At 39.3% G+C, this 26,185-nt stretch overlaps 2 protein-coding genes across 2 annotated transcripts in view; both read right to left on the bottom strand.

The window, feature by feature from the left end:
- Positions 1-4,152, bottom strand: part of ANO2 (anoctamin 2) — a 194,779-nt gene extending 190,627 nt beyond the window's left edge. The window contains exon 1 of the mRNA XM_050710475.1: positions 4,134-4,152. Within this exon, the coding sequence (XP_050566432.1) occupies positions 4,134-4,152 (19 nt within the window). The remainder of the gene's footprint in view (positions 1-4,133) is intronic.
- A 7,909-nt stretch (positions 4,153-12,061) lies between these two features.
- The window catches only part of VWF (von Willebrand factor), a 146,669-nt gene continuing 132,545 nt past the window's right edge, over positions 12,062-26,185 (bottom strand). The window contains exons 46-51 of the mRNA XM_035540538.1: positions 24,345-24,461; positions 20,995-21,093; positions 20,148-20,276; positions 18,195-18,234; positions 14,192-14,289; positions 12,062-12,250 (exon numbers count right to left, since the gene is read on the bottom strand). Coding sequence (XP_035396431.1) covers positions 12,062-12,250; positions 14,192-14,289; positions 18,195-18,234; positions 20,148-20,276; positions 20,995-21,093; positions 24,345-24,461 — 672 coding nt within the window. The remainder of the gene's footprint in view (positions 12,251-14,191; positions 14,290-18,194; positions 18,235-20,147; positions 20,277-20,994; positions 21,094-24,344; positions 24,462-26,185) is intronic.

The raw sequence follows: 26,185 nt of genomic DNA, 5'->3' as shown, positions 1-26,185 counted from the left end.
CAGATGCATATCTTTGAGATGTGTATGTACACACACATACACACACCAAAGCTACACCCCAGAGAACAGTGGTGGAGTGAATTCCACCTGGAAAACAAGTGTTCAAGAACTACACTTATTTTAGAAAAATGGCATGGGAACCTTCCCTTCAGTCAAGCTTCTTCAAGTTGCAAATGGCTTACAAGGACACAGTACCTTCTCAACAGAGTTTAAGACACGCACACCACCAAAAGTGGAAGAACTAAGGAGAATGTCTTAAAGGACCACACTGCTTGTGAAATATGCAATAAGGAGCCAACCTAATTAGGAGATCTGTATTAATCTTGAGTAACAGCCAATTATCTGATCTGAGTGGTCCAGATGGTCAGATTATCATAGGCACAACCTCTGCAGAATACACTGTAAAAGGTTTGGCCACTCAGGGCACAGACACTGGTATGCTTTTGTTTATCTTCCTCTCTTTCCAGTAAAGTATCAGAAATAGCTACATTTCTGGGACACCACAGTGAGAAGCGTACTTGTAACTCACATGAAATCCTGTGCAAGGTTGTTCAAACTACCTGCAATTTAGCAGCATTGTTTGGTGAGCTTGTTAAAACTTCCACCCTCCAGTGAAATGTGAAAATGAATTGGTTTTATTTACTGTTTGTAGATAGCTTGACTTAAATTTGATTTCAAAGAATGTGTGTATAAATAAGAAGATATAACATTGTTATAGATGTGTTCTTTAGGTCCCCACTGAACTAATGGCTTCCCAGTTCTGAACATGGACATCAAAAGAGACTGATTTCAATACAGCTAATCACACCTGTAAAAGTATGCAAGTATTTTCATCGCACTATGGCTTTCTCTTTTTTTAAGCTGCCACCCCTTGTCTCTTCAAATACTCCCTATTGTATAATTTCTCAGTTCAAGAGTCACAAGGGAATGCATGCTAATTAAATGAGCCTTGGTCAACCTTAAAGGAAGCAGGATACCTAAAGAAGTTCCTAGGAAAAAATATTTTGTGTAAGAAATACATTCTCTTTTCAATATCACTTGAAGGAAAGGTTTCATTACAGGCAACCTAGATCAGCATAGTGTTCTCAAGCTTCTTATCTGAATAAAAGAAGGATAAAGTTTGACCATTAAATTTCAAATATTTGGTATTTCTTCCTTCAGGTTAGTTTAAGATCTATTTAGATGCTTAGTCTTCTTGTGCTTAACTACATGTACTAAAATTAGCCCCACAACACCATTAGGCAGTTTTCTCTATAAATAATATTTATTATTTGATCATATTCCGGAGGCTGGGAAGGAAAGGTCTGAGTGTAAGGCTGAATGTAAATGGATACAACTGAGATACTGATTCCTACCCAAGAGATTCTCATTTCTGAGTGTCCTGAAGGGTCAGGGTGTGACATTTCAAACAATGTTAGAACAGACAGGCAGACACACCCAGGCTGCCCAAGACACTAAGCCAGGACTTTTTAAAGGCATTTTTGCCCTTACCATCTTCAGTTTGAGAGGTACTGTTTAAGTGCTCAAACTGCAGGCTGCAAATTTAGATCTCTCATCTCTTGGTGAAAACTCGGTTATGGGGAAGAAAATAGGAAGTGGCAAACCTGAGGGGGAAAAAAAAAAAAAAAAAAAAAAAAGTCCTCTGTTTCCAGCTCCACTTCTTCCTCCCTTTGGTTGAATCCCCAAAATTATTCCCCAGGAGGAATAATGCTTGGGGGATATGGCTGGGAGAGGGGAGAATGTGATAAAGGTGGAAAACAGACAATGTTTTTTGGTTTGATTGTATGGAGTTGTGCTGCCTACCATAAACCTTAGCAGGACTGTTCTTTCTCTGATCTTGTCTTAGCCCTTTTTACTTCTTCCAAGCTACATTTAGAATCCCACTTCCCAGAAGCTTCAAGTGAGTTACTCCTCTCCAGAGTAGTCTGCATACACTCCAATCTGAAATTTGTTTTAATTTGCTTCACGATGCATAGTTTTCCTATTAGCTACTGGTGAGAGCATTAGACAATCTGAAAAGCTTTGCCTGTTTTTAATTCCTACAATTCTTAAAAGGCACTAATGGTAGTTTGGAAAACATAATGAAGGGAACCGCTCTCTTCTGTAGCTATGTTGAGTTTGGTGGAGTTGTGTGCAAGGAGTAATTCTGGCAGAAAATGAGCATCTTCCCATATCACCATGTACTTTGAGACTGTAATGTTTCAGGAAGCTGTTAGCAGGCAGTAAGATGGAACATTTTGTCCATAATCCTCTGGCCCTTAGTGTGAATGTATATTCACAGATTCTATAAAGAATTACTTGCTCAAAGGATAACAACAATACTCATAAAAACATCCTAGGGAAAAGAATGGCAGGGAGCAGCAAGAGTCACCTGTTTCACAGGGTAAGGTGAGCCAGGAGCAGAGTGTGATAGAGCAGAACAGGGAGTGACCCCACCGACAGGGAGTCCAGGTGCAAGAGCAGCAGGTCTGGGTCAGGATCAGGGACAGAGTGATCTGGGTCAGTCACAGCTCAGCAATCCCCTGGCAAGGCATCAGTGACACAGCAGGTCCAAGGCCAAGCCAGGAAGCTGAGCCCTCAGCTACAGGTCAGGGCCAGACTAACAAAGGTCCAAGATGGAGCACAGATATAGCTGCTGCTCACCTGCGACTTAGCATAAGTGGAGGCCAGCAGTAAAGCCACAGCTTGTCAAAAACTGTTCCCGAGGGAAAGGAGGGGTAGGTCCTCTCTTCCAGCTTCCTTCACAACAGCTCTGGTCAGTGAGGGAGCTGGATGTTGACTCAGCCAGCTATACTCTTTGATGTGGCAAGCTGAGTATTTAGAGAGGAAATGCACTGTGGACCCTGACAGCCGGTCCTGAACTGTTGCCAGAAACATTGCAGCACCTCAAACAGGCAAGTGGGAGCTCCTTGCTGGCATGGACCTGCCCAAATAACTCTGGTCACAGACACAAATGTAAAAGCCTGTGATTGCACTCCTGTGGTAGATGCTCATGGACCTTCACTTCTGACATTAGGAGCAGGAAGAATGCACCTGAGTTAAAAGAACTGCTCACTCACCTCTAACACATACCATGAGCCTGAGAGTCTTTTAAGGGATGGAAGACTATGAGTCAGGAATGAAGGAAGCAGAGCAGAGCTGTGGATAAAGATGTGGAAACCAAACGGTATAAAACCAAAACTGGAACTGCTTTGTGAGCTGTTGAATTAACTGAAGACTTAATGGAGCTGTATCTATATAATACAGCTGTGCATACATGCTCACTTTTTTTTTCTTTTTTCTTCTTTTTTACTTTTCCAAAGCTGTCTCTAAATATAGGTATTACAGAAAGTACCTGTTTTTTCCCACATTACATGTATAACAGAACAAACTCAAATGGTGAAGGATCAGGAACAGAAAAAGGACATCAGAGTGATGCTACAAAGACTAGCATTAGGCCTTAAATCTAATGGCTGTTTGCACACTGCAATTTGCTATATTCAAATAATTTTATGAAGGCAACTGGATGGGAGAACACAAAAATAGCAGGACTCCATGAACTTCAGGACAGTTTGGTGTTCGCAGCAGAGCTATAAGACCCAGAAACACTAAGACACAATGTCTGGAAACAACCACAGAGCTCTCATCTGTAACAGTAAACAAATAGCACTACAATATTATCACTGAACATTATTCTAAGCTCCTACACTGGGAACTCAAACACAAAAGATTTTACACACTGAGCAGATTTATTCCTTGCATGTGGGAACTGAAAGCTCAGTGCTTTCAGTCATCCCTGAAAAAGGATATTGTTCTCTTCCCCAGTTGCATTGCAATAAGGATAACACAGAGGAAAGCAGCAGAGCTCCAGAAAAAAGATTTGCCTACAGATTGTCTTTTCCACATGAATCACGATGCTGCCCCACAGCTGCACTCCCGAGACTTCTGAAGAAACAAACTCTGTGTTTTATCTCTGAGCTGTTTGTATGTAACCTGGGCCACAAGCTTTTCTTTCCTTTTTTTTTTTTTTTTTTTTAATGCCCTGAAAGAAGACACAAGTTCTTTCAAAGTATTCCTTTTCCTGTTCCCCACCCCCTTTCCATCTATTCAGCATCATAGGCAGTAATTAACAATGAAGCAGAGAATAAACTTACCAGGTGCATGAGTTTCCATGTTGCCTGGAGGTTTGGCTGGAAGTTGCGACAGAGCTAATAGGATGTGGCTATGCTGATCATATGCACAATCCGCTTCTGCACTGACTTAAGTTGTGAACAGAGTTAGCAGCTATTTCCATCCTGGCTTGATCCTTCTTTAAGCAAGCCACAGACTGAAGCTAATTAGCCAGACCTTCTGTTTTGGTTATTACCCTTGTGGAAGAAAGAGAGAGAAAAATGGCAAAACTCCCGTGACCTGAGAGGCCATGGCAATTCTCTACTGGAAGTTCAGCATCTTGTCTTCATATTCCATAATACCTCAGCAAGCAACGTAACAACGTATTTTGTCCTAACTCCGCAGAAGGCAGCAGAGGAGAGGAAGAAAAAGCTAATGCAAAACCAGGGCTCTGTAGCAGCCAGCTCTGTTTGAAAAGCTGTTCTTTCAAGGATTAGACTTAAATCCTGGAGGTGGTTTCAGTGAGGAAGAGTGTCTGTATATCTGCAAAGCTTTACAGTGCTTCAAGGTAGAACGTAAGTGCAGTAACCTTTTTATAAGGCTGTATCTCAGGTACTCAAGTCACCTTACTGCCTGGATGCTGCACCCTCTTTCTTGCATGAAATATTCATGGGATTATCTTGTAATCAACTGTATAGTCAGACCAATTCATGGATTCTGCTTAGCCTTCAACCTTATATACTGGGAGAAAAGGTTATGCCTGACCTTCTGAGAAAGGATTTATATTTGCTAATGCTAATTGGAGACAGGTGAAATTATTTGAAGTTCAAGTCTTTTTCTTCTTTCAAGCTTATCTGTGACACTACAACAGTCTCTCTAATGCAAGAGGTGGGAATGGATTTGTTCAATGATAATAAAGTACAGTGTTTCTGGTGGCATGTGAATTAGGGTTGCATACTGGGTCATGATCTGCAAGAGTAGCAGATGTCTATATCACAGAGAGAAGTGCTAGTATCTTAGGTTAATCTCAGAACTTCATTTAGAAACTGCCTTCAGTTACAAAACAAGAAACATCCTGGCTTCCACAGCTTCTGGACTGACTGGTCTAAAAACTATTAAATTACAGAAATTAAAAAAAAAAAAAAAGTTATAAATTACTCTCAGGTACTGTGTAAGCTTTCTAGAAGGGAAGATGTTACTTCAAACAGTTTGCACACTAGTCTATGCATACTAGTTTTGAGATGGTATACCTGATTTTATTTTTTTTAATTGCATGAGCACCCCATCCATTTGAATAAATGAATCCCACTTTAATCAAATGTCCACAACTGTTCTCCAGCTACATTTCAGACTTACTTGTTATGGGGCAAGGGGTAACAATGTAGAACTATAGAATACTCCATGGGAAGCATCTGTTGAACTGCTTTTTTGTGTTGATGTTTTATAAGCAATTAGTCTACTCCCTGGATAGATAGTAAACCTACTGCTTTGTATACACTTATCTCTGGGAGAGGGGAATGAAAAGTTGCTGAAAATTATGCAATTTTATATTGATATTTTATGCTGCATGAACTAAATGATAAAACAGAAAGGCACACCCACTATTTTTGAGGGAGTATAGGAATGTAGGGCCAGGTTCTGCCAGGATCCTTATGGACACAAAGCTCTGCCTACATGGGTTCAAATTACTAGCTCCTATATGCCATGAGGATGGGTCCATTACAGGTAATACTGTTAGTACAGGTAATAAATAATATACTCATGAGGCAATAAGATAGGAAGCAATATCCAGCTAGTCAAAAAGGAAATGGGTTTGTTCGGGGGATTTTTGTTTGCCTGTTCGTGTTAGGACATTTTCCAATAGAGAAAATCATATCATCTTTATGTTTCGTAGGGTATCTGGATATGGTGTTAGCTGATAATGTAAAGCCAGAGCAAATAATGCCAATATAGCAGATAGTGTTTCACCTGCTGCAGAGGTACTTGGAAGTCTGTAAAAGTTAGCAGAGAGATTACATGCCTTTAATAATTAACAAGTTTTATAAGATTCCTTCCCAAATCCATTTAATGTTCATGTAAATCTATCTTGTATCAAGTTCACCAATCCAACTGGTCTTCTAAAGTGATTAGATGCATTTGTAATCATTAGTGGAAAGGCAAAAACAAAGATAGCTAGCTCAAAACAAGACTCGCAAGCAGTATGTGCAAGTTAAAAATGATGTCTTTCAAAGCTTGAATTCTGCTGGTAAATGTTAATTGTACTTTCTGATGTACAGCATGGTTCTGCTGTTTTGGCACGCTACTACTGTTTGTGTGCACAGCTGTCTACTAAGCAGGCACTTGATTACAGGCCTGAGTTTATTCACTTCTTCCAGGAAAGAATGCTGCTGAAAACAGCAGAGCTGCACTAAAATAAAACTGGACTGTGCAGAAGGCAATTGAAACCTGCAGGGAGGAACTCTGAGCCAATTTCTTTACTGACATCACCAGAAAGACAGCTCTGTTGGGGTAGGCTGCCTGAAAAAAGCTTGCTTCTCATACTAGCAGGTGAGGGCCAAAAATCTATGTACCTTCTCAGCCTGTTAAGGGAGATGCTATAGTATTCCCTTCCTTTTTCTCTTTCTCACTTCTCTGTTCCTATGACAAAATTTTCAAGGCCTTATGCATCAAGCAGTACAGGACCTTGGCTTTGCTTTTCATATATAGGTGCTAGCCAGACCTGATTAATAACAGCCTTGACCATACAAAAGTCCACAGAACTCTATTCTGTAAGGAAAAAACACTAAGTTCTCATGAGATATATTGTGTGACCACTTTAGTCCCCGTACTGGCATAGATGTTTGAAAGCAAAATTGCAGCCAAGCAAGGTGACAAAAAGCCATGTAGCATGGGACATATTCTTGAATTGGTCTAATGTTTTAATACAGCTCTGTTCGTCCAGTTATATTGAACTACAAATGCTATGAGTTTGATCCTGTAACCCAGCATTTTTCCAATAAATTACTTGGCTCTCCTTAGGAAAAATGTTAGTTGCTTTTGTCTGAAAGCAAATATCTTTATTTCAGTTTGTTTCTCCCATGAAACACTTATAGTTTTCTTATTAAATGAGTTTGTCCTTTTTTTTCAGCTGGGATAGAGTTCATTTTATTCCTAGTAGCTGATACGGTGCTGTGTTTTGGATTTAGGATGAGAATAATACTGATAACACACTGACGTTTTAGTTGTTGCTGAACAGTTCTTAGACCAAATCAAGGACTTTTCAGCTTCTCATACTGCCAGCCAGCAAGGAGGCTGGGGTAACACAAGGAGCTGTGAGGGGACAGAACCGGGACAGCTGACCCAAACTGGCCAAAGGGATATTCCGTGCCATATGACATCGTGCTGAACAATACAGCTGGGGAAATTGGCTGGGGTAGCCACTGCTTGGGGATGGGCTGGGCACAGGTGAGGAGGTGGTGAGCAATTGCATTGTGCATCAATCACTTTATATATTATTACTAATAATATTATTTTCCCTTCCTTTTCTGTCCTATTAAACTGTCTTTATCTCAATCCACAAGTGAATGGCTGTATGGTGCTTAGCTGCCTGATGGGTTAACCTACAACTGTCCTTTGGGACATGTCCAATGTGGGGCATGAAGTGTCGAGTTAATGACAGATCTGATCAGAGTATGCTAATACAAAATTGTTATAAGCATTCTGTCAGTTTAATAGTCACTGGTTACAACGTTGATTTTTTTTTTCTTGCTTTCAGTTGTGTTGTGTAATACTTCACTTGCTGCATGTGTTCCCTGTTGTGCTGTTGAACATCTCTGGGGGGCTTGTTTAATGTTACCATTTTGCTGTACTGTGTCACACTGGCTTACGATATGATGAAATTACTAGTCATGAGATTAATCCAGTATTTCTATTCAGCATTGCCATTATCTCTGTACTTTGGGAACCCTCTCTTCAAAACTATTAATAATTACACCCTTTACTTTTTCTCCTTGGGAAACCAATCTGTGGGGGAGACAAGGGTGTACACCTTAGCCCATTTCTTCATTTTCCCTTTCTCCTTCATCCCCCTCTTCTCCTCCAGGCTAGTTACAATAGATCTTGAGAATTTTGAATATCCTTGGAATGTTCAAACCAGCATGTTCCTATTGCTATGTCTCCTGAATATGTTTCAGGTTTTGTTTAAGGTTAAATAAATATTTAAGAATACCACCCAGAGATCTGCCCTGAGGCAGGATAGTTGTGGGTGGCAGGGAGTGTGGGAGGATATGGGCAGTTCCCCAGACAGAGTGGAAGGGCTGATCTTACTTCTGGTCTTAACAAAAGTACCTCTGATTTGTATTTGCCAGAAATGAGTAATGAATACTATGACTAGGACTAGAGGGGCCCTGCCTCCAGCCAGGGGGAGGAAAAGGACAACTCAGTTTATGGGTCTGTGTGGATTTGATGGTCTGGCACATCAGACCCATAAGAGTATGAAGCTGCAGAGGACACCAGTGCACAATGCTATCAAGCTATAAAGGGGCAGAATCCATCTGTATTTCTGGAGTGACAGGGGGATCTCAATAGCTAACTGTATTGGAGGCCAAAGTGAGCCTAACTGGGAATGAGTGGCAAAAGCACTCTGTTGTGACTTGCCTGAATGCTCCATGCATCCTTGGCACAGACTACCTCAGGAGAGGATACTTCAAAGATCTAAAAGGGTACTGGTGGGCTTTTGGCATAGCTGCCTTGGAGATGGAAGAAATTAAACAGCTGTCTACCTTGCCCAGAGGACCCTTCTCTTGTGAGGCTGATGAAGGTGCAGTTGACCCAAAGTGTCCAAAGAGATATTCAGAACCATATGATGTTATGCTGAATAATAAAACTGGAGAGAGTTGGCTGGGCGGGGGGGGGGGGGGGGGGGGAGGTGGCCACTGCTTGAGTATTGGTCAGCAGGTGATGAGCAATTGCATTGTGCATCATTCACTTTATATATTTTTATTATTATTACTGTTTTTAGTATTATAATTTCCCCTTCTTTTTCTGTCTTATTAAACTGTCCTTAGCCCATGAATTATTAACATTTTTTTTAATTCTCTCCCCCATCCCAATAGGGTTGGGGGTGGAGTGAGCAAACAGCTGTGCAGTGCCATTGTGGCTTAACCCGGCAGGCTGCTAAGGACCACATAGCTGTCTGCTCACCCTCCCCTCCCCTGCAAGTGGGATGGGGGAGAGAATCAGGAAGAAAAAAGGTAAAAGTTCATGGGTTGAGATAAAGACAGTTAAATAGGACAGAAAAGGAAGAGAAATGATGATGATGATGATGTTAATAATAATAGAATGTATAAAGCAATTGATGTACAAGGCAACTGCTCATCACCTAGCGACCAATGCCCAGTCTGTCCAAAAGTAGCAGTTCCCTCTGCCCCTCAGCCACTCACTCCATATTTACTGTTCAGCACGATGTCATATGGCATGGAATATCCCTTTGGCCAGTTTGGGTCAACTGTCCTGGTTCTGTCCCCTCCCAGCTTCTTGCGTACCCCCAGTCTCCTCGCTCACAGGGCTGTATGAAATGCTGAAAAGTCCTTGATTCAGTGCAAGTACTAAAACATCAGCATGTTATTGACACTATTCTCATCCTAAATCCAAAACACAGCACCATACCAGCTACTAGGAGGAAATATAACTGTCTCCTAGCCAAAACCAGGACAGGTGCCTAGCTGCCTGCTGGGTTAAACCACAACAGAGTTAGAAGTAATTGAAGCAAGAATGTTTGCCTGTTTGTTGGACAAACTTTTAATTGAACACTGTCCATCCACTTTGCTGATGATGAAAATGCTAGCTACACTCATCTGATTTTTCAATGGTTACAGAAAACTGTAGCCCCATCTCTGCCCTGTGGATGTTCTTGTGTGTCCTTCCCATGTGGATAAGCTGGTGCTTGGCTCATACAATTATCTAATTAGAAGGCCTGTCTGAAGCCATGAAGCCTTAGGCTGCAATCCTTTCAGCTTTTGCAAGCTAAGAAATGTCAGTCTGGGTCAAGGCACTAAATGAAAATGAAGGGGCAGCCCAGTGGTGGTAAGCAGAAGAGGACAACATTGCTTTTCACCCTCTATCTACTCCTTTTCTCTACTCCTCTCTGATGTTACAGGCTGCTCTTTCAGCAGTTGCTTATTTGCAGCATCAGATGAATTGCCATGCAGCTGATTACCTAGGGGACCCAAATCCATCTGTCAGGATGCTTAATATCTGGAGGCAGCTATAGTGATGGAGGAAAACTGGTGACAGATCTACTGCAGTAAGTGGTGGTGGTGCTAATTAAAACTTGTTTGTTTGTTTGTTTGTTTTCTCCCTGGGGTTATTGTGGATTTATGTGTTTGATCCCCTTTTTGATCCTACAGCAGAATAAACAGACATTCAAGAGCAATATAGGGTATCTTGCATGAATAATAAGGAAAGAAAAGGCCTGCATGCTATATGTATTGAGTCCACAGCTGAATGGCGAAAGAGGAGAAGCAGGGATCTATCTGGTTCCTCTCTAAAAGGAGTATAACTTGCCTATTCAGTTGAACGCATAGAGGGAGTTTTTCAAAAGAGAATGCTCTCAAAAGTGATGCCTCCAAAGGCAAACACTCGTGCAGATAAGGAGGTGTTTTGACCCATTTAATCACACGACATTGGCATTCATGTGAGGAGAAATGGCTCTTCACCTCAAAACTTTCTTCACAGTTACCAGTGAGGCAATGGTAGAAATGCCCTCTGAAATGCCTTCCATATCTATAGATGCAAACTTAAATACTGCACAGGGACAACCTGATTTCCTGACCTTTTCTGCTAGACTTCTCAGGAGCACTCTTACCCTTCAGGACCTCTATATATACTTTTCATTATTTCAAGAAAGATTCTGCTAGAGCTAGAGAAACCATCATTTTTCACCCATAGCCTATTTCCAAGCTTTACAGATTTCATCACAAAAGTTTGGAAAGTTTAGTGTTGACAACAACCATCTCCCAGCCTCCCAGCTAATTTACCAGAAAGATAACTCAATTCAACAAGAAGTTGGAGTATTTCTTGTCTTGCAAAAAAATAAATGGAATAAACAGGTTTTTTTTCTTTTATACTTTTTTTTTTTTAATTAGTATTTCCCATTGAAAGTGCTTGACTGACACTAGATTCCACCAACAACCACCCTCTGGACATTCTTTTCCCTTCTGTAGCCTGAACAGGCCAAGTGGAATTTAAATCCTAATAAATTTATCCCTGTCAGCAGTAAGTAAATTAAATCTGCCACTGTCAATTCCACTTTTGAAAGAACTCTAACTTTTTTAGCTAATACAACAGTTGAAGTTCTGGCATCCGGAATAAGGAGAGATGAGCTTTCTCCTTAAGCTGGTCTGTAGAAGTGCTGTGGTAAATAGGTTAAAAGCTGTCTCTTAGCCCCATTTACAGATGCTGAGGTTTTGCATATGGTATACAACATGTCCTTAGCACACAATTTCTTTTCATTCAACTTAAGGAGAAAAATGTATATGGATTACAGAAATATTTGGTTGCCTGAGCCATAATCATTATTGTGTACCAAGAACTCTGACTGTAAAGTGCCATATGCATTACATGCATACAGCATGTAATTAAGGTCTGAAGTGGGGAATGAAAGTACAAAGTCTCTGAAGTCAGTGCTAAAAGCTTTGGGACATGTTCTTTAAGTAGAAGCAACTGTTTCCGTTACCACAACATTTTCTTTTATTGATGAGGATAACTTTTCATGGTTAAGATGAAAGAACAATGCAATCTCAAATGTCTCTTCTATAAACCATACCAATACTGCTCGATTGTGCTAGTAAATTTTATTGTTTGTTATGCTGATACAATTAGTTAGTCAGAATTCTACTGAATAAAGCCATCTACAGAGAGGAAATGAGGCTTTCACTGTAAAGTTCTTTCATCATAAAGCTCAAGATTAAACCACTGGGCTCCTTCAAAATATTCACTCTGTACACTTCCGCAAATTGCATTCACACTGAGAGGCAGAAGGGATGTAATGTTGCACCACCGTGCCATTGGCACACCGGAGTGGGATCATGACTGTTGTTGTTAGAGTGGCTGTACAGCAGCTGCACACATCTTCCCATTTCCCCATCTGAATGGAGTATCTTGTATTGCTTCTACACTTGCCCTAGACAGAAAAAGAGATACTAAGTTTGAATAGTGCCAGAAACCCAGTGAAATCAAAATCTAGGTCTTCAAAACATCCACGGACTTCTTTGCCTGAAGTTCAGTGTTCTGCTGCAAAACATAAAGGCAGAAACAGATATCTGATTCCGGAGTGTGGGGTGCTAATCAAAGACTAATGTCTCATGAACATAAGCATAGCAAAGAAGAGATGAAGGAACTGGTCACACAAAAAAAAAAAAAAATCTGTGCTTTAAAATACAATAGGTGATATCCAGCATTATTGTGTTGGCTTCTAAGCACACACAAAATGGTAGTAAGAAACACTCTTCTCTTATCACCTCAGCCATATGGGATGTGCATTCAGAAAGTGCGTTAGTCCAACTGCTGCAATCCCTTCAATTTTTCAGTTGTTTCTAAGATGCATTTCTTGTTGCTCTGCATGCTAAGCATGTACACTGTTGTCCACCTGGTTGATATTTCCATTGTTCTTCCTGTCTGATCACTTTCCAAATTTAGAACTAGCTGTCCATTACTTTGACATATGCTTTCATTATATAAAAACAAAGGACCTCACATCAAACTCTGTCAGAGTCCATTTGTTTTTGTGGTTTTTCATTTTTATTTCTGAGATTAATACCAAATATATATATATATATATGCATAGCATTATCAGGAAGGAGTTTAGAAAAAACATAGTGCCAATCACAGCAGAAACATTTAGTTTACTCAACATATGGCCAGACTCACAAAATAAAATCTGTACTCATGCAGGAGAAACTTCAGTACATATGACTCGATGGCTAAGAACCTGATTACCACTGATTTTTGTGGATAGGACAAGAGGTTAAGCATATATCTTCTTTTTCTTTTAATTAAGGGTAAGTATTGTTGTTCTTAAAGCTTCCATTCATATTAAGTTTTGCGTAGCAAATGGAGGCCCTGCATCAGTTATCGATGAGAAAAGCCTGGGCATGTGTACTGCTAATAACCCGTCCCCATTCTTTTTTTTCCCAGTAGTCACGATAAACTGGAAGATTCATTTTGCTTACGGCATCAGCTAAATATAATACTCAAGTAGCTGGGTGCAACGCAACTTCTTGGTTTCCATCCATGTACATCATCATTAGGACTGCATACAAGGGTTGCATACAGTCCTTGTATGAAGCATGGTTATCTCAGATTGAGCAGTTGTCTTGCTATGACCCAGTGAGCGAAGAGAATTTCCTTGTTGGTTCCCAGTCTCAGGGAGATGGAAATATCCAGAAGGGATGCTATGCTCCTGTGTCAAATGAAAGTTGCTATACAAGTTGTAAGGAGTGTTGGGCAGGAAAATTCTGTACCATTAAGCTTTTACTCTGATTATGGAAATGAATAAGACATGCAGAACACAACAGCTTAGTGCTCTGGCCAACAGAGGAGTTATAGAGCTTACAGAGCATAAAAGTCAAATCACAGCACTTGAATTTAAATGTCTGTTTAGAGCATCATGCATCTAAATACCTATTTACACTCATAAGCCAACTTCAGAGCCTGAAGAAGGATACGTGTACCTAACTTTAGACTCAGATCTGAAAATCAGCTTCAGTTATACTAAAATGAAAATTCTCTTCTGTGTAGAAAGTCCTAATTAAACTATTTCAGAGACATTCATTTCTGATGGAAAAAAAATGAGTATGAACTAAGCCTTCGCCCCTCAGATTATGTGCCTTTTTGCATGGTTGCTTGAATACAGAAAATCCAGCATCACCAAATTACTTTAGGAAGTAAGTGTCAATTAGGTTTACACAGTTTGAGTGACTCAGTGAGGACAGAAACTGATGCTCTGTTTACTGAAGTGTAGCCATGGTGGAGATAGAAGGTCCCCTTGTGGAAGAGAGAAAATGGGCAAGGGAGGCAAGGGAAGGTGTTGGGGTGGGTGTGTGGGAGTGCTTTTATTTTTTACCTCACAATGAGAAATAGGCACTTCCTTTTCAGCCACACATCCGTTGATGTTCCGATATTGCAGTCTGATACTTACTGGTCGACATTCCTCTTCCACACCTACCAAGTTAAAAGAAAAAGGGGAAAAAAAAAAAGGAAATAAAAGAAAAAAAAAAAGCATTTGACAACGCTGGTAATTGCTTCTGTGTGAATGAATTGCTCTACATGGATAAAGCAGCTTCCTAAAATTCCACTGGAGAACAGCTTTTCCCTCATAGATTAATAAAGGTTGGAAAAGACTTCCAAAATCATCCAGTCCAACCATCCACAACCACCAATTACCCACTAAACCATGTCCCTAAGCACCAGGTCCAACCTTTTCTTAAACACCCCCAGGGACGGTGACTCCACCACTTCCCTCGGCAACCCGTTCCAATGCCTGACTACTCTTCCTGAGAAGAAATGTCTCCTAATTTCCAACCTGAACCTCCCCTGGAGCAACTTGAGACCATTCCCTCTTGTCTTATCACTCATTATCTGCAAGAAGAGGCCGACCCCCATATTTCTTTTCAGTTGACTGCTTTGTTTTAATGCTTCTTTGCAACCTAATGTCTGCCTTTTACTCCCTTTTGAAAGATTCTGCAATGCTACATTGGACAAGCCAAATGCAGAGGAAAGTCATGAGGACACACATAGGAACCCCAGTAACCTAATCAGAGAAACAGACTATCTTGACCTGGCTACTCCTGAGACTGTCACAAGAGACAGATCTCATTCCCTCAGAATGATGCCCTTCAAGATGAGTCAACGGAAGCAGCTCTCCAGATCACCTTATAGACTGAGGTGGGTCACTGCCTACGGATGCGTGGGACTCATTGTGGGATGTGAGGGAAGTACAGCTTGGGGTTCTATAAGACTCACTAGGGGATTTTTTAGGGAAGAAACCAATGTTGGGGAAAGAGAGGAATCAGGGTGGATTGGGAGGAACAATGACGGGAATACAGATGGATAAAGGCATAAAGGTGGGGTGGTTGCATGTTAAACAGCTGCTTGTCCATAGTTTTGTCTGACCTTGCCCTGCCCAACTCAGTCTCTGTAGTCCCTCCTGTCTTCTTATTAAACTCCATATCTAATTATGTCCTGGGTGATAGACTCTCTATTCTGTGTACATGTCTGTGTATGGAAGATATCTATTATATATATATGGATTTTATAATATATATATTATATATAAATATGTATATTAAGTGCCAGCAACAGCACTTGGACCACATGACATAGGGCCCATGAGGATAGGCAGGATGGGACAACAAACAATTAGAGAAATACTATTGCAAAAAATCAAAGTTTGGGTCAACAGAAATTTTGCCACTGTCCTCAGCAAGCCATGAATTATTCTTATACTTGTTTTCCAGTACTTTTTGATGTTTTACTAGTAAGTTCCCCATGTGATATTTTTGTTTGTTTGTTTTGTCTCTCCTGTCTAATGAGAAATTCGTACAAGAAGCAGTAGGTCTGAATTTGTTATGTGTGGAGCAGCATACATAGCTTTCAATAATTTTTCTGTGTGAATGTCATCACCAAATTGCCTGTGTGCCTTGGTAAAGCTTCACATTTTATACACACACACGCGCATATATGTATAGACTAAAAAAAAAAAAAGCTTGAAAAGTGTTTCTGACTCCAGGGCTCTTGGAGCTGCCAATTCTCTTTTAATGATTTCATAACTTTATTTGATAAAACTTCTTCACCTAGGAGGATTATGCAGTTTTGTCCACAGAACTGAAAATCACAAACAAAATAATTGTTAGTCTCAACAACAGCTTCGCTGCCTTTTTGATCCTGACTTATTGACTTGTTCTCAAGTTACTTTACTTCTATCATTTATTTTTGTGTAGACTTTCTCCTTTGCAAAGTCAGCTGCTTATAGATTAACAGGACGTATCCAGTTGAGATCAACTGAGAAAAGACATAAGAAGCAGAGATGCAACTCATTTCTGAAGGGGGAAAATAAGGAATATCCTTTAAAATTAATTAAGTCCTTTGCTAGTACCACAAAAAAAAAAAAATAGGAGAAAATAAGCCTGTTCAGTTATGTGCTCCTACTCAAAAGTACTTAAAGCCTGTAACAATGCACTTAGACACACTAATGAACTGCAATTGCCACGGTATACCATACTAAGAGGAACTTTTTTCTTAAACAACTTTTGCTCAAAGCCATGTAGGGACTCTACAGAGCCAAAGTCACCAGCCTAAACTGTGCTTTGAACTTGAGAGAAGAAATTAATTGCCCAATTGTTTATGGTACCTAGGTGTCTGAAAGACAAGCTCTTTCAAGACCTGGGAAGGTGATGTAACCTACATCTAAGCACCTGTATCCATAAGAAACTGACTATTTTCTTATCTGAGCTTTAAGATTAAATAAATTACTCTGATTTTGCAGTATCTTTGCCAGATCTTGGCATTCCCTAGAGTATGTAACAAACGGCATATTGCTACTGAGTGTCCTGGTTGAATTCCAGGTCTGAGAAAGATGTAATTAATGGGGAGAAGTGAAGAATGTTTAGTGTCTAGAAGTGTCAAATTGATTCAAAACCATGTGTTAATCACTGTTCTTCCTTTCATACACAAATCAACTGATAACTCACAATTAGTTGACTGCATGCAATATGTTAGCTTTTGCATTGGATTCCTTTTTTTGTGAAGAAATCTGAATAGACAAGTGACCAGGAATAGGACTGCACTATAACATGCGACTTCAGTTTTGATCTATATCCAAGCAAATGTCAATGGGAATGAGGATTTGAAGGGCCATGCAATATGGACTCAGTTAGTAAAGCCCATTCATCCCCACATCTTTTAAATATTAAGATGTTTTTGAGAGTAGGTAATTTTCAGTATTTCTTCCTCAAAGACTAAATATAGACTAATGCTCTCTTAACTAAATTACCTGTTTGAGTGGTTTGATGACAGTCTATCTCAATCGCTTTCTGACTTGCATTTCTAAAGGCAGAACTCAGTGATTATGTAGACAAACAATGGCAACAAACTCTGTAGGAGTTAACTTCTTTCATCGGGGTATTATTACATCAGCAACTGTGGCAGTGTGGTGATGGGCTGCTATACAGGGCATCTTTTATTTATTAGCACATGCATAGAGTAAAACAAGACATAATGGAGGACAGGCAAGATGTTGATATTCTGACATTTTCTTTTGAAAATATCAATCTTTTTTTTTTATTATTTTTTTAACGAGCTACAGGTTTGGTGTTTTGTTTGTTGTAGTTCTGTATGCTTTCGGTTTTTTTACTTACCAAGGAAAACCTGAGAGGTTGTCTGTTCAAAAAAGCTTCAGAGATTTGTTTTAGAAATGAGACCCATCCTTCCTCATGTAAGGAAACCCCTTCTACACTCACAGACTGACTGACATTCAGATTATCTACAGAGTGATGCATGAAATTAAGAGTTGCTGGACTTACTCCTAAACTGCATAATTTAAGATGCAGGCAAGCTGTTCAACAGGCATGAACCATCGATAAGCATCTGCCCCACCAATTTTTTTTGTTATTACAATATCAAAAAATATTTATAATTACATTATTTTAACCATCTCTTTTTGCTAAATACATTTTAAATCCATTGTATATTCATGAAGTGGTTGCCTCACATATTCAGTATCAGGTTATGTGACTTGTCAACCTGTGTGTGATACTGTTCCCACTCTTTTCAGATGAACAATTAAATATAACATTCATAATTCAACATCTGCAAAACAGTATATACTAAAATGCGTAGAGTATCTATTTCTTTCAAAGCGCTTGTGAATACTGCCAAAACACATGTTCTAGTGGAAAAAAACATGATAGCAGTACCTGTATCAGAGGGGGTGACTTGTCCAATGGTTTATTTTGACTACATTGCTTACGCCTGTTTTATCAAAGTACATCAATGTCAAACTTTGCTTCCTATGCAGTAGCTTACACTCCCTGCAATTTCCAAACAAGTCTTTTCACTTATTTACTTACATGTGTCACAGCAGGTATTGCCAAGTTTTGCAATTCTCCCCTAAAACAATAAAACATACTTCTATTTTGGCACAAGCAATAAACATTTGTTCTGCAGAAAGCCTATAAAAGGATGTTTGAAACAGTGTATTTAGGTAAGAAAACTGCATTTCTATACTGTATACAAATATAAGTCTATATTAGTAATCATAATTTCATTTTAATCCATTTTAAGTTGTTGAACCTGTGATTATATTTGTTGAAAACTGATTGGAAATATTTGATGATTTTAACAAGTCCAACACTTTAAAATATTGCTTTTACCACAGTTTATAATAGCAGCCTTTTAAAGTAAACATATTGAATACAAATCAATTTGGTGGTGAATACAAACCAATTTGGGGGAACCAGAGTGATAAAACCCACAACATTTAAATCTTCTGTTTATGGGAAAAAAAAAAAAGGAAAAAAAAAGAAAAAAAAGTGAAATGGTCCTACAATTTCTCTTTTTTTTCTTTTTTTTTTGTTTGCTTCTTTGTTTGTTTTGGGATGTGTGTGTGTGGTTTGTTGTGTTGTGGTTTTTTGTTGTTGTTGTTTTTTATAGCAATATAGATGAAAGCATGCCTGTTCCAAAACAACTGAAAATGTACAGTCAAAACATCATAAAATATCATCTGTCAAATAACTTTTAACATCCAAAAATAATTGTTTGTTTCATTAATACTGTGTAGGAAATAATTCTCAGAAATAAACTATGGGGGAAAATTACTGAAAATTCATAGTGAAAGGGAAAATGGAGAATTATAATATTCATACTCTGGGTGATAACAACATTGTTTTAAACACCTGAATTCACATGCAAAATATAGGAGGATTTTTAAGGTTAAAAACAAACAAACAAAACCCACTAAACTTTCCCTCTGTAACTAGACCAAAAAAGAGCTAATTTTATAGCTGAATTAGTTTTCTTTTTTTTTTTTTTGAAGAGATGAAAATAAATGCACTTTAGGAAGTTTTGAATTATAAGTAAGCCATTCTCCCTTGTTTTACAATAGGGACCTTCACGATGTGATAATAATCACAAGGTTGTAATATAATCCAACATTACTCTAAATTTTGTTTGTATAAAAACCTGTGTTCTGCAGTGATTTCACAAAAAAAAAAAAATTAAAAATAATAATAAATTAGAAATAAAAAAAAAAAAAAAACAGACAATGGAAGCTTTATTCTTCCTGCACTTAACACATCAAGACCTCCCCCATTTGCTTTATGTGTATGTTGAGAGAGGCTTGGGCACGAGCTTTGTTAAATGTTTCCTACATCCTGCCATGCATCCTGTCATGAAAATGGGACCAGGTGGATATAGTAGCTGTGTGATGCTTGATAAGCATCTATGGCACCATGTGATACATCCCTTCCTGGAGTCCATAGCATGCACTCTGTTCCTCCAAGACAGGTGGACAAGTTTAGTAGGGTTTTTAATATGACATTATACTAAACCACTGCAAAGGTGGAAGCTTGAGCTCTTCCCAGAACACAGGTAAAACTTCCTTTTTCTAATCTTGTAAGAGGGTAGAGAAAAAAATGCCTTAGTATTTCATACACATCACCATAGAAAAAAGGGGCCAATTTGACTGTTTTCTCAATATGCATAATTATTCATGCAGTTTTGCTCTGGATACTGAACTGAAAACACTGTGAGAACCATTTTCTTGGTTTTGCTGCTTCACATGGAACAGAATTACTGCAATCTCAGCATCTCTCCTGCAGCATAGCCCCACATAAAACCAGCATATATTTTAAAATAAAGAAAACTTGCAGTTTTCTGAATTTCAAAGAAAATTCAAATTCAGTTTAGCCAAGGTGCTGGGAAAGGGCTGGGATTTTCCATCCCTAATACACATAAGGTACCTATATACTGAACCATAAACATGACAGTCTACTAGGAAACCTAGGGCCCATTTCATTACTTACACCTTCAGCCAAACATCTTCTGGAATCAAATGGAGGACAGCCAGTGATTCTCCTTTCCCAGATAAATTCCCCTTTCTCGTTTATTTTACAGGAGTGACTATCACAGCCATCCTGAAGTGATCCATTTGGCTGTAAAGATTTAAGGATTGTTAGATTTACACAAAAACACAGGACAATAAGTTTTCAAGATACAGTACAACCTGACTATTCCTTTATTGATATTCAATTAATATAACATGGTGGTGAAGTTTACAAAACATGGAAATCTTCAGTAAACAGAATTGCTCAACAGAAATCTTCTGAAAATAATTGTTTACTTTTATAACAGTACTGATTACAGTTCAGTAATGATTGCCAAAACCTGACCTTTTTCAGTTCTTACTAAGGAAGAAATCTCCATTATCCACTTTCATTTAAAATTAGGGTTTGAATTTCCTGTAAGTAGCTGTTTGAGTTCCTACTCCAGTTAAATTTCTTTAATAATATTCATGCTTGCAGATATATCTAGATTGTCCTTCTAGAATTTTGCACTATGGTGTGAAGTCTCCTTTTTTTCTTTCACAAACAACAAAAAAAAAGCTTTCTTGACAAAACAGTCTGGGATATAAAAGATAAGGCATTAGTAATACCATGCTGCCTAACCAAAAAAGAGAAACAAAATGCACTTTTCTTGGAGCCATCAGAAGTCTGGGTTACATTTATATTAAATAAAATATTTAAATATTTATGTAAGTTAACAAATAAAGAAAAAATAAAAAATATTTATAAGTATTTAAAAATAGTTCATTATAAATTAATAAAATAAAATTAAAATAAAACGATAAAAGAACTAGTTCTTAAAATTTACCTGAAGGTATTGAAGCCTTCCATCTCTCAGTCTGATGCTACATGAAGTTGGCACACATTTTCCACAGCAAGAGCCAGGGATTTCCTGCCTTCTGTAATTCTAGAATGTAAAGAAGTTCACATGGAAAATTTTCTGGGTTGGTTTTGTCTTAAGCATGCTTATTTCTAGAAGGCTGTTCTGAGGGGAGGGAAATTCAGTGGACAAAGTGATAGCCAGCAAAATATTGAGAGTTGTTTTGCTTTATTTGTTTGTTTTTTAACAGGCCTAGACTAGTTCAATCTAATTAATTAGGTACTTTTGTTTTATAAAAACTGGCATTAATCCTTATAATAAATAGGGAGATAAATTTATTTCCAAATACAAAGCCTCCTGTGTCCAATAAATTCAATATTCTTTGACTATAAATGTTGCAAGACAGGGTCCACTAAACAAGAATTAGGAAGGAATAAAAATGTTATTAAAATTTTTAGAGTGGCATACAGTTCACATCTGTGGTGGGTAGGAACTTCTCCATAAAGTTAATGAAGACTGTACAGTGCAACTTGGAAAGTGGTTTTAGAAGCTTAAACTAAGAGAAAAGGGCCAGATAAACATTAAGCAGGGAGAGGGAAAGGGGAGAATGAAGCTGAGATGGAAAGTCTGAACTATGGATGGAAAGAGAAAATGGTCTGATAAAACACAACAGCATCAGAGAGGGTATAAAATCATACAATGAAAAAGGGGAGAAGGAAAGAAGGAAAGAATGGAGCCTGACAAATGGTACAGGAAGGAAAAATGGTGACAGGGAAAGGAATATGAGAGAACAAGCAGCACTAGATGGAGAAGAAGAAAGGTACAGAATGGATAATAGGAAGAAAAAAAGAATGAAAAAAAAAAAAAAAAAACCGAGTTTACACTTGAAGTGTCCCACGATGTCCCTCCAGCAGCTACACATGACTAACAGCTGCTTATGATGAGCTGAACATACTAAAGACAACAAACACTTCCTGTTTCAGTGAAGGCATGCATGTTACCGCTATGGTTTTTTTTATAGAAAAAGAATTTGGGGAGGGTGGGGGGTTACTATTAAATCATTGGAAGAGAGCCTAGTTCATTGTTATTTAGGTGAACATCCTTTATTAGCCAAAATGTAAGCACCTAAAGCAGGTCATAAAATGACAGAAAACCCATTGACCTTGATGAACAGAGAATGCTGCAATTGGCTGCTCTTCAACAACCAGTGCATTTACTTTCATAGCTTCAGCATCCAGTAGAGAACAGGTGCTCCGGAGAGAGTACATACTCTACTCCATGATTTTGTCCATTATGAAGGAATTTATTTTAATCTGGGTATACCACAAAATCAGTGATTGAGACAGGAAAGATCCAAGTGTGTATGTGAATCCTGCTGGCCTCGAGGGGATGAAGATATTACACATCTTATTTGATTTTGTTTTTCCTCAAACTCCACAGTTTCATTACAACGACTATAAAGGGATACATACACCTAGACCTGTAACCTCTCTTGAGTAGCTGTGCTTAGTAAGTGTTTAATCTCATTGTGCTTAATAAGCCCATCTAGAAACAGATCTTTCTTCAGTTGTTGTTCATTTGTTTTTTGTTTAGTCTGTACATTTTAGTCAAGTGGGGAGAAGGGGCCATTTGGGAATTGTGTGGGTGGTAGAAGAAGCAAGAGTGGAATGTTTCCCCATTTGTTTTTACAGTGTATTTTATTGATTCCTCTACCTTTCATTTCCACAGCTGGCTTCCTGCATTGAAAAGCAAGAATTAATGTTTGTGCATGTCTGCATGGAAGCATATGTATGCACACAAATTTCTGGCCATTGATTCATTCTAGTGTATCTGGGTGCTTTTTTCATTGATCTGCGAGGTTGTATTTTGTGAAAGTGAGACAGATGTTCAGCACCATGCTTAGCCATTTATTTTCCTTTCAGGAATATGTGTCTAAAATCCTACCTTGTAGGAGCAGTGATATTAGAGTCCATAACAACACCCAACTATTCCAGATTCACCCTTTTGTCACAGGATGCATCTATACTAGCAAAGAAATTGGGTCAAGGCCTGTTTTCTCACCCTGCAGACAAGTGGAATACATATGCATGTCTAAATTGCCTTCTCCCCATAAAACAGACTGGCTTTTTCTATAGTTTCTGTTGGAAACAGTCCTTCGATTGTGCTAACCACTGACGTGTTGTTATATAATGCCTAGGCATTGTTTGTAAGACATGCAAGCTGGGGCACTGCTAAAAATTCATCAGCGTTAAGTGGTTGTAGGCCATAACTTGAGCTTACAGTCTTGCTTTGTTTGGTTTATTAGTGAAGATGAAACCACAGAAACTTGACTTACTACATTGTCCATTCAGTTCTACTTAGGGATTGAAAACCAGACTTCCCCAAAACCCTGTCCCCCTCTTTTTCAAGGACCCTGTCAATCTATTCTTCTCCTGGATATCAGCCAGGAATCCCATATGATCATGTTAGAGATGTGGCTCTTTGATGCAATGGCCACTGCTTGCACAGCCCCTGTATTTGTTTGAGCCCATTGGCATCCATTTATTATCCAGGCGAAGACAGAAGAGGAGGGTGCATTTTCAGTTTTTCAGTGAAAATTATTTGCTGGTCTATGTTCTTTGGACAGGGGAAAACTAAGGCAGCCTCTACAATTTGTTTAGCTCTCCCTCTTCTTGAGGTACTGGTGCTAAAGCAAAAAATATGTGATTCAGCAAACTAGTTAGGCACTCCAGTCACACTGTTAGTCAGTGGAGTAAAAATGGGAGATATTTGCCCCTGGCTTTTCCAGACAAGATTATTCTTTGCACATGATGGAAGCAGCAGCAAAGACTTCAAAAAGACCAGTGGAACTGATGGGGACAATTACCTCAAATCACTTAAGGCATGGCTGGGGATCAGAAAGAAATATTACTGGTCTCAGCTGTTAGAAAATTTGGAAATAGTCATAGGAAAGCTCTGAAGCAGGGAAATCTGGCTGAGCTGCCAGTCCCAGGATGGACAGATAATATTGTGGTGGAAAGGATAGTTCCTGTTACCAATGATTTGCTAAACGTCATTTTGCCCCAAAGGTAAGTAGTCAGAAATGCACAAGAAGATGTACCTCTGGACCTGAGTACTATGAAAACTTGCCTTTTTCTACACTGTGGATTCAGATCACGTTTGATATATTTGATCTAATTCAGGGTAAGAAAAACAAAATGCCATGATTTCTCAGAAAAACCTGAAGAAAGGGCAACAGGTCCCAGAGTTGTATACTACATAAACTGGTATATACAATGAAGAACATGACCTTATCATCGGACACTCTTAATTAGAGCATCCAGACCACTTGTACTTACTGTTGGGCATGGTTCACAACTGAATTTTGTACACGTCAGGCTGTATCTCCGAGAAGACATTGACTGCAGGGAGCAGAGACACGTTGTACATTGATCCACCATCAGGCGTTTCCATGGCTGAAACATTAGAAACAGTTTGTAGCCATCAGTGACTGTCTCTTGAGCAAAACTCAAACAAATGAGCAATTTCACCCAGGTTAAGTGTCTTTCATCTAATCTTGTGCTTTAATTCTTCGCAAGAGAAAACAGAAAAACAATGTGCATCCACTTTCCAGAGATCTAAATTTTACATCCACAATCCCTCAACAGGCAACACAGCAGAAGACTATTTTTAAAGTAAATAATTTAGAATTCCTTAATCTGCAAAATGACATGGGTGTTTCTTACTTCCCTGCTTACAAAGCTAGCAAACAAGCAAGGAGTTCTTGAAAGTGGCAAGGAAGGTTTTGTCACAAGATTTTGTCATGTGTTAGGTGGTTCCCACCAAGTCCATTTTTCCCAAATGTAGTGAATTGATTTACCGACAAGATTTTTTGTTGTTGTTGTGGTCTTTTGTTTTTCTTGAGTGATCACAACCAACAGTTCATGGACAAAAATTACTTGTTATTGTTCTTATAAAAACACTGCTTAGAATCTCTGGAGGCCTAAAAGCTTAAAATCAACAAAGACACAAGGAGGGAAAAAAAAAAGAAAAAAAGAAAAAAAAAGAGAGAGAGAAAAGGAAAAGGAAAAAGAAAAAAAAAAAAAAGAAGTAACTGAACGGACTTGTTCATAGTTACAAGAAAAGCAGTGGCTGAGCTGGACCCCAGCACTTTGTTTCCTCAAACCCACCACCTTTTCAAAGCAAGCAAAAATGACATTTAAAACACAGTGGAAAATGCCAAGATATTAGATGGGAAAGAACAGGATGTGAAGTTAACAGTAGGATTCCTAGCACTTAGAGGAATTCTAAATCCAAATTCTTTCTGCCTTACAAGTATACAGCCTTTCATTTGAACCTCAAAATACAAAACCAGTATGGTTGTATGGAGTGCATTTAACAGGCCCAAAGAGTTGTGGTGAATGGAGTCAAATCCAGTTGGAGGCCGGTCTCTAGTGGAGTCTCCCAGGGCTCAGTACTGGGGCCAGTCCTCTTCAATATCTTTATCGATGATCTGGATGAGGGGATTGAGTGCACCCTCAGTAAGTTTGCAGATGACACCAAGTTAGGTGCGTGTGTCGGTCTGCTCGAGGGTAGGAAGGCTCTGCAGGAGGATCTGGATAGGCTGGACCGATGGGCTGAGGTCAACTGTATGAAGTTCAACAAGGCCAAGTGCCGGGTCCTGCACCTGGGGCGCAACAACCCCAAGCAGCGCTACAGGCTGGGAGATGAGTGGTTGGAAAGCTGCCTGGCCGAGAAGGACCTGGGAGTACTGGTTGATAGGCAGCTGAATATGAGCCAGCAGTGTGCTCAGGTGGCCAAGAAGGCCAACAGCATCCTGGCTTGTATAAGAAGCAGCGTGGCCAGCAGGTCTAGGGAAGTGATTGTCCCCCTGTACTCTGCTCTGGTGAGGCCGCACCTCGAGTACTGTGTTCAGTTTTGGGCCCCTTGCTACAAGAAGGACGTCGAGGTGCTCGAGAGAGTCCAGAGAAGGGCGACGAGACTGGTGAGGGATTTGGAGAACAAGTCTTACGAGGAGTGGCTGAGGGAGCTGGGCTTGTTCAGCCTGGAGAAGAGGAGGCTCAGGGGCGACCTTATCGCTCTCTACAGGTACCTTACAGGAGGCTGTAGCAAGGTAGGGGTTGGTCTATTCTCCCACGTGCCTGGTGACAGGACAAGGGGGAATGGGCTAAAGTTGCGC

This window comes from Cygnus atratus, chromosome 1, assembly GCF_013377495.2.
Source record: "Cygnus atratus isolate AKBS03 ecotype Queensland, Australia chromosome 1, CAtr_DNAZoo_HiC_assembly, whole genome shotgun sequence".
NCBI classification, from domain to species: domain Eukaryota; kingdom Metazoa; phylum Chordata; class Aves; order Anseriformes; family Anatidae; genus Cygnus; species Cygnus atratus.
The sequence above is the reverse complement of the archived record's forward strand: the minus strand, read 5'-3'. Positions and strand labels throughout refer to the sequence as shown.